Source organism: Ostrinia furnacalis, unplaced genomic scaffold (assembly GCF_004193835.3).
Source record: "Ostrinia furnacalis isolate ACB-3 unplaced genomic scaffold, ASM419383v2 OfSCF3149, whole genome shotgun sequence".
NCBI classification, from domain to species: domain Eukaryota; kingdom Metazoa; phylum Arthropoda; class Insecta; order Lepidoptera; family Crambidae; genus Ostrinia; species Ostrinia furnacalis.
The window spans coordinates 347,581-364,783 of NW_021133388.1; the positions used below are offsets into that span (position 1 = coordinate 347,581).

General features: G+C 39.4%; 2 protein-coding genes across 8 annotated transcripts in view; one reads left to right on the plus strand and one right to left on the minus strand.

Moving 5' to 3' along the window:
- Positions 1-10,001: 10,001 nt before the first annotated feature.
- On the minus strand, positions 10,002-11,680 carry LOC114357421 (enkurin). Its single transcript, XM_028311023.1, has 4 exons — positions 11,259-11,680; positions 10,817-11,107; positions 10,420-10,636; positions 10,002-10,190 (listed from the first exon to the last, which is right to left on the minus strand). Exons 1-4 carry the CDS (start codon positions 11,342-11,344, stop codon positions 10,020-10,022), a joined length of 765 nt encoding a protein of 254 aa, XP_028166824.1. The 5' UTR covers positions 11,345-11,680; the 3' UTR covers positions 10,002-10,019.
- Positions 11,681-11,813: 133 nt separating this feature from the next.
- The window catches only part of LOC114357420 (pyruvate dehydrogenase phosphatase regulatory subunit, mitochondrial), a 36,630-nt gene continuing 31,240 nt past the window's right edge, over positions 11,814-17,203 (plus strand). For 4 of the 7 annotated variants that reach the window (XM_028311018.1, XM_028311017.1, XM_028311016.1 and 1 more), the window contains exons 1-2: positions 11,815-12,190; positions 14,531-14,743. In XM_028311018.1, coding sequence (XP_028166819.1) covers positions 11,940-12,190; positions 14,531-14,743 — 464 coding nt within the window. In that variant the 5' untranslated portion in view covers positions 11,815-11,939. Of the gene's footprint in view, positions 12,191-14,530; positions 14,744-17,203 lie in introns of those variants that run through there. The other 3 variants (XM_028311022.1, XM_028311021.1, XM_028311020.1) reach the window with 2 other exon arrangements.

Below are 17,203 nucleotides of genomic sequence, written 5' to 3' on the forward strand. Positions count from 1 at the left end.
GTATAAAATAATAAGTTGGTTTAAATCTACGGTTAGCGGTACTTAAGTATTGTTTACATTTTACGCATAGGTACTACAACTGTTTGGCAGATGTTTAATAAGATATTATTCCTATAGCTGAATAGCAATTTCCTAGACACCTAGGCTAGACAAATTTACAAAGGTAACTCAGAAATTGCTTCATTACGACCATTTTTATTCCGTAAAGCGACTCAGAAATTAAATCTGCCATAAATATTACCTTTGTCAAAGTGCAGCTTCAATCTTTTATCGACATCGACACGCCACAAAACATCGACGTGTCCCCTCACTACGACATTCCCGCGTGACTCAGTCAACCGCCGACTATTCCCGTCTCGTCGTCTATTTGCGGCGACAGACGGACACACGTATTTGTAGCCAATAATTTATCGCTGTAGATGCGGAGTATGGAGAACAATGTTTGGGTTGTATAGCCTGACCAGGAACATAAAAACCCTGGCATAGAGGCGCGTCAGTTGCATTTGATAGTGCAACACTGAGTACAGTCGTACCTGTGTTAAATTAATAGGCTAACTTTATGTATCAGGATTCAGGATTACGGGCTAATTTGATATTTGCATAAATTAACGAAAATATATTATTATAGGTAACCTGGTTTAAATGAAACCATCAATCGAGCTAGTAGGATTTATTTTATTATTCATCAATAATCAAATTCAGAACTTGAATATTCAACTGCAATGTCTGCTCATGAACGCTTCAAACTCGGTACTTCTTTCCCAATTCCATAAAATTCAACACTTAGAAAGTGACAAAAAACTTTAAAATAGGTAGTTGAAACAAACCACAGCTAATTTTCATAGTGGACTGTACTATACGATAAACATGTCAGTCAATTTGACAACCTTTGTCGGAAACATTATTCAATGAAAATATTGTCCGAACCCTTAGTATTTCTCTTCGACAAATACTTTAACACATTGTGAACCACTTTTCTTTCACCACTATAAAAAGATTTTAACAATTTAATTCACAAAATCAATTGCGCACATTTAAAATAAAGTTTGTTTACACTTTGACAGCAATAGACTGACATGCAAGGTGACATGTCAATGAAGTTTTCAGTTACTGTTGCCATTAAAAGAAATTAGTACCATTAGTTTTCCGCAACATGGCGAGGGTTTTTATGTTCCTGGTCGGGCTATAATAGGTTTGTAAAGTTACACAGGTGTTATTCTGTTTAACTATTTACTAAAAGAGGTTAAAATCTTGGTGTGTTGGGATCAGTACTATCATCCTCAGGTAAATTACGCCCGTATTCACAAATGATGCTTGCTAAAGAAGCAGCAAATCTAACGCTGTGCGTTCGATTGTTCGTTGAATAGAGCTCTGTGATTGGTTGGTATATGACCCTGTGCGTCCACGCGCAATGTTAGGCCTCATAGTAATGTTTATTAATACGGGCGTTAGTCTCACTGCACGATAATCTCTAATTTACCAGAGGCAAATGGAGGATTTGGCCAATACCAATTACCTGAGTCTTTCGCCATAACAACAATGTTAACAGTATTGTTGTGTCCCGGCAGTTGGAGGTAAGATAGCCAGTTCCTCCACTATATTGGAGGGTCTATTCTACTTTGATCACCTGGGTGATCAAAGTGGACTTCCAGCGACAATTTAGTGTCCTCTGATCACCCACGGATAATATGACCTGGGTGATCAAAGTGGACTCCAGTTTTGACAGACTAGACAGACACTATTGGAGGAGGCTCATAGTCCAGCAGTGAACTGTAAAGGGCTGTTGATGATGATGATGAAATTAGTAATCGTGCTCCTACAGTGGAGACTATGGACCTGATGATGATATACATTGAAAAATCAGCTATCACCAGAAGGAATCTCTCACGTCTGACGCCGGGAATGTGAAACATTTCAAACATTCACAGCTTCGGGAATCGCTTTAACCAGGCTTGTTAGGGTGCGGACAGTGTAACTTCGATTAAGCGATTTTAAACGTGCAAATCATTTAAGTTGATAGGATAGGGATTAGGGCTTATGTAACTCATCTTAAAGGTGCATTTACGTATTTAATTTTGCTATTGATATCACCTGTAACTACTTCTTTAATCTCTGCCTGACTGACTAGTGAAGGTCGCGGAAAGCACCTCTGTATTCAGCAAGGCAGGACCAGGCATTGTGGACATCCCTTAAGTGAGGCTTTTGTTCATCAGTGGACATAGGTACTTTGGTTGACACAAAGTAGAATACACGCTACAGCTTATAAACCCGCTATTTCACCCTCACTATGACCGCACCGTCAAAGCGGTGACATAATATCTTTTATCCAGCAGTGGACGCCCTCTAATTAAAATGCGAGTACCCCGCTGTTGCCTATGGGCTCGCTATATTACCAACACCATGTCCGCACCGTCACAGCGGTGACATTATACCTTTTGTCCAGCAGTGGACGTCCTTTATTAAAATAAGAGTATCCGCTACCGTCTATGGACCCGCTAAATCACCCACACTAAGACCGCACCATCACAGCGGTGACGTTCCATTTTAACCGCGTCACATCTGAGTGGTGTATTTTTAATGTACATTTTTGCTATTCGCGACGCGATGCACTCCTGGCGCTCGAGTGTATTCGGCGGGGTATTACGTGAGGTGAAGGCGACTGGTCGCTTTAAAATGGCCGCTTAATATTTAAGTCAATTGATACAGAGCGGGCACTTTTTTGGTAAGTCACTAGAGAAGAGCAAACACAGTAACCTGGCTCCCAAAACATTTCCTGGGATTGCGCAAAAGATTGATACACGCATTTAGGACCAAATGAAGAACTTTTTCCAGGATGGAATTATAATAAGCCGGACAATTTAATTCTTCGGAAATTTTTTAATTGCACCTACGAAAAAATTTCAGCAGTTCAAAAATCTTACTGTAATGTACCAAAAGATTTAAAGCAACCCTTGGAAAAATACCAAAAAACTTAATACTTGATAGCGACTACTCTCAGTTCCCATCACACAGTCCTGTATTCCCCAGTCCAGATTTTTCAGATTCCTTAATCGAATGGCAATACTGCGATCTCACGGTGAAGTGTCCAGATGAAATTGAATATATTGCTGCTGGGAATAAGGTTGAAAGGGGAATAAATAATATTAAGTACAAAATAGATATTTTAAGAGATGAAAGTGTTTTATAACAAAAGAAAGTTGAATTCTATTGGAAACTGATACTTCTGTCAAAATGTTTAATTTGGTAATGATTAGCGGGACTATTCCCACCTCTCGTTCCCACGGCTGCATCTCCTGTGTAGCCAGGATCTACAGCTTGACCGCCAATAGAAACCCAACCAGTGAAGGTCAAGTTTGTCCCGGGGCAAAGTTAAACTGTCATTCGACCCGCAACAAAATTAATCAGAAGAACATAGGAGGAGTTCGAAGTTAAGGTTCGACTTCCCTCCATTGCCAAGGGGATGACAGGTGACAATCAATGGTTTAGTAACCTTAAGAAAACATATCTTTTGGTAATGATTATTATGTCATGTACGCCATGCGGTCGCAGATTCAAAACTCACCAGGGCAAAATTAAATCAAAAGATACTTAACATCTCTTCCGGGTGACCTTTAATATAATAACTCTTATTCTGGCTCAGTCGTGTAAAATCACCCTCAAACATCAAATAAAATACCCATTTTCAATCGAGGCTTCCGGCGACTGGGACCGCAATTAACTGGGACCGCGGTCCCAGTCGCCGGATAGGTAAAAAATAAATAATTTTCTTCCGGCAACTGGGACCACTCATAGATAACTTAGAAAAATATATTATTCAGGCCAAAATTGGTACAGTCATACGAAAAAAAACTAAATTATTTATATGAATATCATTGACTCGTTCTAGACATGATTTTAAACTATGCGCTTAGTAATAAGTAGATTAAGCTAGGCCATTTTTACATAATTCACACGTGCAGGTAAACACAAAGGGAATTATTATGATTGTATAATACTATCGCTTTCTAACTCAAGTTCGCTTTGCCTGTCGATTTGAGGCTTTGGTCATCTCATACCCCTTGATCTTATACCGCGGTATCAGTTGACCTAATGCAATTTTTGAATTGGACATTTCATCCCGTTGATGTATTTTACGTCTTGTACAGACATGAAACAAATACTAATATTGGACTGAATACTTTAAAGCATTTTCTACCAGTAAATTATTATTTACTGAATTTCATAAAATATGTAGTACAACATATTTTAATGCTTATTATTTTTCCCCTTAGAAGCTACTATAAATTAACTAAAAATCTACTATAAATACTATAAATCAAACGACTGATTTTTTTATTAAATCAGTATAACCAAGCTATGGTGAATATTAATTATTGATGTTTCAAAATTAAAAAGGATTTTTCTTCAATTATTAAAATTAAAAATTTTCGTTTGACTGTACATTTTTTGACTTCAGTTATCATTTACGAGTGGTCCCAGTTGCCGGAAGAATATTATTTATATTTTACGGATCCGGCGACTGGGACCGCGGTCCCAGTTAATTGCGGTCCCAGTCGCCGGAAGCCTCTTTCAATCATTGAAGTCCGTCCAAGTAAACTAACATAGCAAAAACTATCAATCCACTGAAATGGAAATAATTTAACCCTTCACTCGCCAGTTCAAAGAGCGATATCCTATCGGTCGGGTATCACTGCGGAGATCTATCTCGTGGCCTTTTACAGGTTAATCCTGTGTGGGGTGCAGTCCACCCTTATGAGCCACTGGTTCTCAAACTGTCAGGCAGACTGAAAACCCCAGGTTTCCTGAAGAACTGAAGTTCTTTGCTAGATAATGTATGAGAGGCGGATACGACACAAATGGTTATATGAAAAAAAATTGAGAGCTGATATTTATAACAAGTCCCAATCGATAAACAAGTTCAATTTGTCAAAAAAGTCGGTTTTCATGTTAACATATTTTCTTGTTGTTTACATTAAAAAATATTGTTGAAAGTTACTAGCCGACCCAGCGAACTTGGTACCGCCTATGTTCATCGGAAAAATGTAGGATTCTAATCTGAAATATTTTTTCAAATCAAACAACATTTATTCAATACAAACAAAAAATCTAACATCTTTATAATATTAGTGTAGACTACAATACATGTTTTTTTATGCACATCAAGGCAGATATTTAACCACAATCGCACCTGATGTTAAGTGGGATGCAGTTTAGTCAGTCTGTGCTCAATGTTGTTTAAAAAACAGTGTAATGTTTTACAAAAGTTGTCTCAAATGTCTACAATAATAATGTGGGGATCACCAACTCTTTGAGAAGTTCTGGCCATATAAATCGCCAGCGATTATCGACTGTGAGGCGATCACCGCTTTTTTCGCGTTCCCCTGGATTTATCCCCGTTTAGCCGGGATAAATAAGTGGGACTGGACCGGGATTAAAAACTATGCAGCGAGCTAGGATTGAAATTTTTAACTACCCGGGACAAAGGGTTAGCTCGTTCTTTCTGGGTTAATCCCATTAACGTCGAGTCTTTTAAATCTAAAGGTCTTATATTGGCTACTAGCACAGTAGATAAATCAAACTAGCGTCCGCCCGCGACTTCGTACCCCGTTTTACCTCTTCTTAAATCTGCATCTTATAATTATTCAGTGAGTGGTAGTTGTTTAGCAAATTCCAATAAGTAGACGGCTTTTCATCATCATCATCATTTCAGCCACAGGACGTCCACTGCTGAACATAGGCCTCCCCCAATGATTTGACCGGTTGGTAGCGGCCTGCATCCAGCGCCTTCCTGCTACCTTTATGAGGTCGTCTGTCCTTTGTGGCTTGTGAATATTGCAAAATTATTAAGTTGTTGCATACTACGTCTTATAATTTGAAGTTATAAAAAGTCCTTTTTTCAAAAAAGGGCGGACAAGGACGAATGCCATGTTTGCTTGCCTAAAGAAGTTGCCCGATCGTCTTTGTCGACAATGTTGCCTGAAATTAAGCTTTTCATAGAAAAAGAAGGAGGGAGAAAAAGAGAGAAACCTACCTGACCTGTCATTCTAAGTACAGAATCTCAATAAAAAAACTGGGTAATATACACAAAATGATTTTACTTATCCGGAATCGAACACAATCACCAGGGATCAATTTCTGATCATGATTTGGAATTACCTTAATAGAAAGTTCTTTTCTCCTGTCCCAGTCAACTTTTCATGGCAGGAACACACTCAGTTCCCGAATCCAGGATAATCTTTGTTTGACGAACTGTGATTTCAATCAAGATGATATTACGAAAGTTGGGTATACTGACAAACTACTGACGCGGAATACTAATGTAGAGACTTCGTAAGTCAGTGGGTAGGGATAGGCTTTTGAGTGTCAGAGGTTTCGGGTTCGATTCCTAGATGGGGAAAACTTACGAGTAAAATGTCGTATGTTTTGTTTTCAGTTTGGAAGGACTTTGCAGACTTGAATAAAGCTGTATGTCTGAAAAGAAATATGATTCAGTGTCGGGTTTACATAGTACGACACCAAGGTTCTCAATTAGGTACTACATAATAAAAAAGTTCAGATTAACATAATTAACATAACTACGTAAGGTAGAAACATCATAGTGCAGTAGTGAAAATGTTTTGGCTTGTGATAGTGATAAAAACAATAGTAAGTAATATAGATGGAATAGATACGAGTTTAATCTTCAAAAGATGCAGTTTTCTCTCCTTTTGACTACGCTACAGTAAATTCAACAGACAGACAAAAGAAACTGTATCAAAGACCGGCCGAATCCCACTCTCCTAAGCTAGGGTTTTAAAATAAAAAACAAAAAATGACCACGTGACGTGAAACCAAGCGGAGCGAAAAAAGCGAGCGAGCTTAATGGTTTGAAGCTAGGGTTGCCATTGTGATATTTTAGAACGTTCCGTCCAAAATGCTTATAACAAAAACACCTGAAAAAAGTTACGCTTGTTTTTAAAAGGAGGCTCTACTCGGTCGTATGTGCCGGTAAATGTAGTGTATACTACCTAACCTTGGCACTTGGCACACTGTCATCAACTCTGAAAATATCAAACAATGTAAGTATTTCAAATAATTTATTGCATGTCACAATTTTTTGTTTGTTCAAATAAATATTTTTTCTACACTTTGGAGTAAGTAATTTTTAAATTGACTTATGTCCGTTTTTACCATCAATCCCTAATTTTTAAGTGACCCCTATGGTAACACATAACAGGAATTTTGTTTTCATAGGGGTCACCTAAAATTAGGGATTGATGGTGCAAACGGGAATGATTTATCTATTTAACGAAAGATCCGGTTAACAATTTAAGAGCCACATAACCGGATCGCCAAAACCGGAGTGGCGACCCGGACGAATGGTAACCCTACCAGACAGGGACCGCTTCAGACGTGTTCAGTGGTTTTTTATTGTCTTGGACTAAAACAGGAGTAAATGGCGCGTGTAAACGAGATAGTATTTATTGAACGTCGCTGTAAACTGAGCCACTGTAGCCTGTGGCGGTCAAAAGAAAGCCACTGTGCAGGGACTTCCGATGTAAAGTTGGTTATAAAATGTATCATCATCATCAGATCATTAAGTGTCTACACGAGTACGTCTAAACGCTTATTGACCTGCTGATGATTTGAGGTCAGGGCATGATGATGACTAAAGGAGGACCCGTGTATAACACGCGCACCGTTAGCGAAGAACAGGGAAGGTGGTACTACTCCCCTGAAGCCAGTCATCGCTTGCTCAAACAGAGCGAGCCACAGTCTGGGGCGGAGCCGCGAAAAAATGTCTAGGCCGTCCAGCTCGGATAATAACTCGCAGTTCCATCCCAGACTTTGGGAGGACACCGTCAGGTTTTAGTGAGTAGGCCCTTCCCATCCGGCAGGGAGAGCCTCACATAACCCACTGGTTCCCCCGGGCCAGTGGGTATGCAATTTCATGCATTTACTGACGAAAAAAAAGGGCAAGATGAACACTTAGTAAAACGTGTATTCATCATTATACGCCTGCTTGCAGCTTACATACAAAATAGTGTAGCTCTGTAGGTAGATGGAGCGGCAAAGTGAATGACATAGTCCGCAGAATCGCTAAAATCAAGTGGCAGTGCGCGGGACACATATCTCGCAGAGCCGATGGCTGCTGGGGCAGAAAAGTTCTCGAGTGGCGACCACGAGCCGGAAGACATAGTGTGGGAAGGCCTTCCACTAGGTGGACCGACGATCTGGTGAAGGTCGCTTGAGGTGTCTGGATGAGAACGGCGTAGGACCGGTCTTTGTGGAAATCCTTGGGGGAGGCCTTTGTCCAGCAGTGGACATCATTCGGCTGAAACGAACGAACGAACAAATGAATCAACAGAGACAAATAGTGGATTTAGTCTTACCAAGTGGAGTTGAGGAGGCCTGAAGATCACATATTTCTCCACAAATGTATTTAGGTAAAATGAAAAAGTAATTTCGATCCCAATCTAAAATAAACAAACGAATCTCAGGCAAAATGAAGCACAGCTTCATTCTAACGCACAGGAGCCGCTCCTCCGCAGGCCTGCATTATTAGCAGGCGGATCCAAATGAACGGCATATATTATTCACGGGCAATTCACGCGCACGGCTGGCGTTTACACGGCACGACTGACGAAGCTGTACTTTTTTAGTAAGCTTCGCGATATACTCACGTCCGAAATACCATAGCGTCTCAAGACAAAAGTCTTTGATCAGTGTGTGTTGCCAGTGATGGTAATATGGATCTGAAACGTGGTCGCTCACTAAGTATGGGCCTCTTAAGAAGGCTCGAGGTCTCCCAAAGGACGATGGAGCGGGCTATGCTCGGAGTTTCCCTGCGTGATTGTGAATCAGAAATGAGGACCGACATAGCTCGCAGAATTGCTAAAATCAAGTGGCAGTGGGCGGGACACATAGCTCGTAGAAAAGATGGCCGTTGGTGCAGAAAGGTTCTCGAGTGGCGACTACGGGCCGGAAGAAGTAGCATGGGCAGCCCCCTCACTAGATGTACCGACGATCTAGTGGGGGTCGCTGGAAGAACCTGGATGCGGGTAGCGCAGGCCCGGTCGTTTGGAAATCAGAGATTCGTTTCCCGGTCGTTATGAGATTGTCCAACAGAGGACGTAAGACGACGCTCTATCACGAAATCACGATATTACTTTCATTATTTTATGTGTACCATCTGACAACCGAGTTCATGATCTCCCCGGTGAGTCTTTACAACCACAAAAAAATAAATATTTAAGAGTAAATTTTGATAATCTGATCGTTAACAAGTCGTCCCGTGTAAACGCACCTCCCCTTTGTAAGAACAAATCGGCAATAAATAAATTAGGGTCATATTTCACTAGCGGACGCCTCCGCGGGTCTTCGTGAATAAGTAAGTCGGCGGTGCGCGGCCGGCCTATGTAGAGGTACCTATAAAATAAAAAATAAAAAATAAAAAAGCCTTTTATTTCCTACAAATTAACTTTACAATGACTTTAGGTTTCTTAACTAAGTAGGTATATTTAGATACTANACCTTGCGTAGCTACTAACGAAAGCTCTGGATATTAATAACTGTATTCTTCTTGTAGCCCAGATCAGATCGCATGAAAAGAGAGATATGCATGTGGATTGAGTGATCCTAGAACCTCGGGCAATGGAAAATCTCAAATTCACGTTTGAATTGGGATGGCTAAACGAATCAAGTGTATCCAACCCCGCGGACCCAAAATGCTTCCTTGCGGAGCCAATTTCAGTTTTGAAGACTACCATAATGGAAATGCTAAAGTCGACGAACAGAGGCGGATTTCATCACATTTTTTAAATAAATTAAATCCCAACTAGTTAATATTATAAATGCGAAAGTATTGAGTCCCGGGAAAGAACATAGGATAGTTTTTATCCCGGTTTTTGAAACAGGGACGCGCGCGATAAAGTTTTTCTGTGACAGACAAATTCCACGCGGGCGAAGCCGCTGGCGGAAAGCTAGTATTTTAAATAAATGAATAAAAAACAATGTTGGAGTATTTAACTGAGATTTATTTACTCATAAATATAAATGTAAGGGTTGCCTTCTACTAATGCTATGTCCTTTTCCAGTTGGCGCAGCTCTTGTTCCATCTTCGTCTTCTTGAGGATCTTTGGGATGGTGTCTGTCAGCATGGGCAGTTGAAGGAATGCTTTCTGCATCAACTGCCAATTGTATTTCAGATCCTGGAAATAATGTAAATAGCTAGTTTAGAGACAAAAATATAATTTAGATTTCTATGTGAACAAGTAGTAACATACAATAGGAATAGGATAGGAAACGTTGGTGCATGCATAACCACTAAATGGAGACTTTTTATGCACGATACCACCGTGTAACCGTGAGCGAGCACCATGTTTTATCATAGAGATTTATTAATATGACTGCCCCTATTTTTTATCGCGGATGACTTACTTCCAATAATTTCTGCCTCTCTTGCTCGGAAATCAATTTGCAAAGACTCTCTTTGTGATCTTCCGCGTATTTAATCTTATCGATCTCCCTTTGGATTCTCCTATTGCGTTTCACCAGGTACGATGGCATCTGGCCGAAGTCGGGTCGAAGGCAATATTCTGGCACTTCGCCTGAGCCTTTTATCTTCTTTGTATGACCATCTCTGGTATCTACTAGTCTGAAAGATTAAAATTTTCAATACAATGCGATGATTTGCTAATGAACAGAAAAAGAAGAAAGATATTCCCCTTTTTGTGCCGAAAAGACAAAAGACAGGAATTGAAGCTAAAGCTAATAATATTCTATTATAGAAAGCTTGAGATTATGTTGAGAAAAGACTTAAATGGGTAAGAAGTACCTTGGCTCGACAGGCTTTGGCTTTGTTTTTATCGCCTTCTTTATGTTCACCACGCGGAAGTTTACTTTCGGCTTTTCTGGTTTCTTCCCTGGAGGTGGGCGCTTCGGCACCGGGGGAAGGTTTCCTGTGACGTAGCACTTGTGATCGGACTCCTTGATCGGCTGGCCTATACCCTCACCTTTCTTCAGGAATTTATCGGGAGTTTTTAAAGGTGTTTCAGCATATCCAAACGTTCGCCGTAGTTGGGGTATCTTTCTCGCTTTAAGTTCCTTCTCCAACTGAGATTCATACCTAAAAGTTTCCGCAAGTTTATACAAGGATTTGGATTCCTTGTTGGGAGAGATTTTACAAAACTGTACCTACTGAAACGGGGAGCGGAAATACTAGGTTTAAGTAATCAAAAAAATAGGTAAGTAGTAGCAAATCAATAAACAGGCAATACCTTGGAGTTTTAGGTGGATCTGGAGGTGGTTTATCAAGGATCCTATAAATATCTTCATTATGATGGACTATTTCGACTACAGACATTTTCAAAAATAACGGGCCTCTGGTTAATTATGTGGATATTTGTATAAGATTATCCAATACAAATTACACCAGTGTCTATTTGAATTAAATATACAAAACAAGGGATGAAGCACGAGGACCAAAACGAGGACGCCATGGAAAAATCTAGGTTTTTGTAGCCATAGCAACGACGAATAAGTTTTTACTTCGTGCATGCTTCGTGCCAACTGCCAACAATGTGCCAACCTCAAATATTTCATCCAACAACAAAATCTCTTGCATATTATGTCATATCACGGTAATACTATCTATAGTATTACCGTGGTCATATGGTCCTATAGCTGCTATAGCCAATTAGCAAATAACATTATTTTCTTGTTAATAATTCTTCCATTTCGGTATTGTCGACTTTTTTATCTAACATACCATAGAGCTATAGATCATAGTTTAAACTCTATGGTACATAGTGACCATACTACATAATCTGTGGCGCGCCAAAAACTCAAAACAAAAAATGTCACTTTGTGCAAGTGCATTTTATTTTTAGATTTTTATTGTTTTAGTATTGTGTAAGCTATAAGTTTTTGAGTTTTTATGTGCGTAATAAAGTGAAACGATGTTGGTAAGGCGTCTCCGTGGTGGTTCTCGGGTGTTAAAAGTACAAAATGGCATCTGCGTAGCTGCGCGAAATTATTCAAATCGTCTCGATTCCTTGGACAACGAAGAAAGATTGGAAGGATGTCTCTCTGCTTTGCCATCGAAGGCGAAGGTGGTGATATGCGGCGGAGGAGTCATGGGAGCTGCAGTGGCGTATCATTTAGCGAAACGAGGGTGGGGTGACCAGACTCTTCTGATAGAAAAAGAGCTGTAAGTACTTTTGTGTATTGTATCGACCCAGGTGTGTTATACAATTTTGTTGGCGCATATACGCTGTGCGTCTAGGGTGTAGGTACTAGCTAGTGTATCTGTGTAGCCGGCGTCTGGCTGGTCTATTGAATTAGGTGTAGTTCAATACAAGTGCTGCTGTATGTGTGTAGTACAGATAAATCAATAGGGGTGCCGGGATAGCCGGCTTGGTAGCGAGAGGGAGAGAGTGCAATGTGCACTATGATGTGACTCTTCACTTCCATTGTGCACTTGCTTGCAGCCAGTTGTGTGTAAATAGCCTTAATAGTGCTACTAAAATGAGAAACACCTTTAGTTTGGAAGGTAGAACTATCACTGTATTCAAAAGTAAGTAGTTTTTGTATAAAAAATCAGTTGCTAGTTCCAAAGGTTTTAGTTTGTTGACTACAATTGCAATATTTTATTTATTATCTACTTTAAATTGTTGATAATTAAAGATAAATAAAAAAAAAAAAAAAAAATANGTCTTGTAAGCAACGTCTCGAAATTAAACGCGAATAATTTACTTGGATATTTTCTTATATTTTTCACTCCTTTACCTCTGATCCCTCACTGTCCTCAACAACGGGCTTAGGATAAAACTTTCAAAGAGCGAAATAGGTAAGTAAGTAATTATATAATAACCATCCTTCTGGCACACTCAGGAAAAATATAGTATTTTTTACTTTGTCTAGTGAATATTCCTTCTAACTTTTGGAATCAACCATTTCTCAGGGGTAATAAATTACTTCGTAATTGTACTAATTTTTAAAAGGGGATCTCAATTTATTTTAGTGTCCAAAGCCACGTGCAGATGCTAGTTCACTATAACTGATACAGTTCATCATCAACAGCCCTTTACAGTCCACTGCTGGACTATGAGCCTCCTCCACTATAGTGGAGGGTTTTGCCATAATCTCCACGCTAGGCAGGCGGGTTGGAGATTGCAGTTTAAAAGATTGATGTTTTTCAGAGAGCGCTGCTGCCCATTCTCTGTTTAATGTGTAGTCCCTAAGTCGCCTCTTACGACACCCGCGGGAAGAGTAGGGGTTGGTGACAAATGTATTCTGCTCTGCCGTCACCACACGGCTTGATACAGTTACTGTGAGATTAACTTAAACCATTGGACAATTCCAAAAAAGTTTTTAGTCCTTACTCAGAATTCACGTGTGAATTTTCAGTTGTATGCAAAATATCCTGAGGCGCTGAAAGTTGAAATATCTAGGGTTGCTCGCATGACTTCACTCGACATGCTTAGGATTTTTAGACGGATTTCTAAACAAATATGGAACATTATACTTTTGTACAGACAACGGCATATCAAGCAACATACTGTGGCGTCTTATCTTATCGTGGTCCTATAAAAAATAAACAGTGTGTCCGAGGAAGTAGTAATCAATCTTTAAGAGCTATAAAGTTTTATCGATGAAAATACTCTAAATAGCAAATACGAAAAATACTTTACAGTTGATTTTATGTATAAAGATAGGTAGTTACTTTATTGATAGGTATGGATGTTTTGTTTATATCAGAGGATGTAAATTCATCAGAAATTCCATTTATTTAAACGCAAATAATTTATAATTGAACAGAGCAGAAGCTCAGAAAATTTTAAGTGAGTCACGTTATAAATAAATAAATAAAATAAAATAAAAAGCCTTTTATTTCCTACAAATTAACTTTACAATGACTTAGGTTTCTTAACTAAGTATATTTAGATACTACTAATTTTATTTAATTTAATAAATAAGTATTAATTAACCGTTGGTTTAGCTAGCATTAATTGGTTATGAATAGCTATTCAAATACCTGTCACAGTTTGTAGGAACCCCATTATTGGGTGAAGGCCTCCTCCAAAGATGCCCAGTTATCTCTGTCTTGTGCTATCTGTTTCCAGTTTGGGCCGGCTGTCTTTTTGATCTCGTCGTCCCAGCGTGTCAGTGGTCTTCCCCTGTTCCTTTTACCTGGAGGTCCTTTCCAGAAGGTCGCTTTTATGGTCCATCTCTGGTCTTTAAGCCTTGCGACATGACCCGCCCATTTCCACTTANAAGAAACTTAAGTGGAAATGGGCGGGTCATGTCGCAAGGCTTAAAGATAATGATGATTAAACTTTTAAGTTTATTATTAGAATATCCCAATGTACCATAAAATGTATTTCATATAAATGGCATAATATTAAGTTTGCTGGTTCGGTAATTCCTTTTAAAAGTTCTGTAAAAGTATGTCTGTATGAAATTAATTGTAACCTAACAACTTTTAATCATCAACAACACGACTTACACAACGAACTGATAACAATTAATATTACGTTTTTCTCCTTAGCGCAGGAGGTGGCAGCCGATGGCACTCTTCGGGTCTGGTGGGCATGTTCAAGCCGTCACTCGCTCAAGTTCGTCTTGCCCAATCTTCTATACGGCTTCTCCAAGAACTGGAATCACGTGGGCGGTCTACTGGCTGGAAACAGTGCGGGTCGCTGCTGCTTGCTAGAACAAGAGATCGGATGACCGTGTATAGACGAATGAAGAGCCAGTCTGTGTATGTACAACCTTTACTATTTCTTATTAGACTTTTTATTATCAATATTTTCACCCGTATTAACAAACGATGCTCGCTTAAGTAAAGCAGAAAATCGAACGCAGAGCATTGAATAGAGCTCTGTGATTGGTTCATGTGTCACCCTGTGCAGTGTGCGTCCACGCGCGCTGTGAAACCTCATAGTAATGTTTGTGAATTACGGGCATTACTGTAGTGACATTCTGGGTAAATGGGTAGAAAAAGAATAGTCAACTCAAAAAGCATTTTTTGCTATGAATCCTAATAATGAGTAGGTCATAAAAAATATCTATTCATAAATTAGTTTAATATTGCGATTTGTAATGCCTAGCAGTAGATGTTGATTGGCTAAAACAAACAAATGAATGTTTGATTGCATTGCTGAAAATGAGGCACTAAGAGTAGGCGCACACCGTTGATTTTTTGTTGGCCGATAGTTGTGCCTGATTTCAAATTGTATGAAGAATCGGCCAAATCGAATTGGAGTAGTGTGCGCACTCCCATACATGCCCATACTGATCAACTGCCCGACTAAACTATCGGCCGACGAAAAATCAACGGTGTGCGCCTATTCTAATGAAGACAACCCATAGATGATTTGATTTTCCTTTTATTTTCGAACATGAACATTTCACATTATCTACATCTTTTTTTATGCACATTACCTACACCGGTTTGTATTCCTCATACAAATTGAGATTCTTATGCCCGCTTTCACCATCAATCCCTAATTTTTAAGTGACCCCTAATGGTAACAAATAACAGGAAACCTTTAAATCTTCCTGATCTACCACTTTCCGTCAATGCAACATTTTTGAGGATAATCAAAATATGATACTCTAAAATTCGCCTTAAATTCAGTTCATCATTTTTCTCTTTCACTCTCATTCTCAGCACTTTTCGCCATTTCTTTTTATTTACAGGGTGTGGTGTGAAATGTGAATACTTAGGCTTGGTTGCACCATCTTACTTTAACTTTGACAAACGTCAAAAATCTGTCAAACTCCATACAAAAAGCACCCGTTATTGTCACTGTCAAAGTAAGATGGTGCAACCCACCCTTAGTGGTCCAAAGATGAGTAAAAACACTGTATTCCACTATCACATAATTCACAATAAGTTTTTCTAGCCTTGGGCCTTTTATAGTTTATTTGGAGAATACCACTACTCAAATACAACTACTTTTCCAACATTATTAATATAAACTATCAAATTAAAAAACCATTATGTCTCCATACTAACTAAATTACTGATAGCTGATGATGATTTGTGTGGAAAGGCTTTTTTAATATTTGAAATAAGAATAAGAATACTTTATTCAGCATAAAAAAAATACAGTACATAACATTAACCTACAAGATGTGCTACAAGCTATGCTGAAGAGGCGTCCGCTCAGCAATATTCGCGACATAACAAGCGCCATGTCGAGAAGCTGGTTTTCAGCGCGAACCAACACGCGATGAGGATTGCGGATTGCGCGCCCTCTTGACCGATACCATATCGAGGCGGTTGGATGTTCATCTATGCAAGATAGACAAATTAAAATACTCAAGTAGGCGCGCAACAGGTGCAACTGAAATATGAAATATTTTTGTTTGATGAAGTATAAAATTATCACCCTGTATTTTACACCTTTGCGCGGGAATTATTCCCCGGGCAATTGGGATCCGATTCTCAGTACGCATGGAAATCGATCCATATGCCAATCCCAAGAATTTGTCTAGACAAATGACCTCAGACGAAAGCTAAGGGTATCTCACAAAGCCACCTTCGGGCGTCGAGCTTAGGTGAGCTTCAGTTTCGTATTAAACTAGGCAAACTAGCTCTGCCCGCGAGTTCGTACGCATGAAAATAATTTGAATAATATTTCCCGTATTGCAACATTTTTACTCCGCTACCTATTGGGTGTAGGCTGATAAAATAACCAAAAGCTTTCCTCGATAAATGAGCTATCCAACACAAAAACAATTTTTCAAATCGGACCACTAGTTCCTGAGATTAGCGCGTTCAAGCAAACCAACTCTTCAGTAAAGATTAGTATAGATGTTATTATGTATATACAAAGAAAGACCAAGACATAGTTCACAAGATTCATTATTTTAGCTTGGAACTGTTTTGTTCCAAAGAACGAAACATGCAACATCATCATCATTCATTTGCTACTTACAAGTCTAGCACTAGAACTCCCTAGCAGTCTACATCTAATGGCATTAGAAAGTTGAGTTTGCCCGCGCGCGGTTTTCGCGGTCTTTCTATTTGAGTTACGGAAGTGCTTATTTTTTAAACGTCTTGTTGTAAGCCGTGCGCATGCGCGACGCCCTCGAGAGGGAATCCAACGACCCCTGATTCCACACAGAATTCACGTAGTAGTTGCGTAGGTCGGCGGCTTCAGACAGACTTTTACGTGATGCGTGTCTTACATTGTAAAGTCATAGAAAGTCC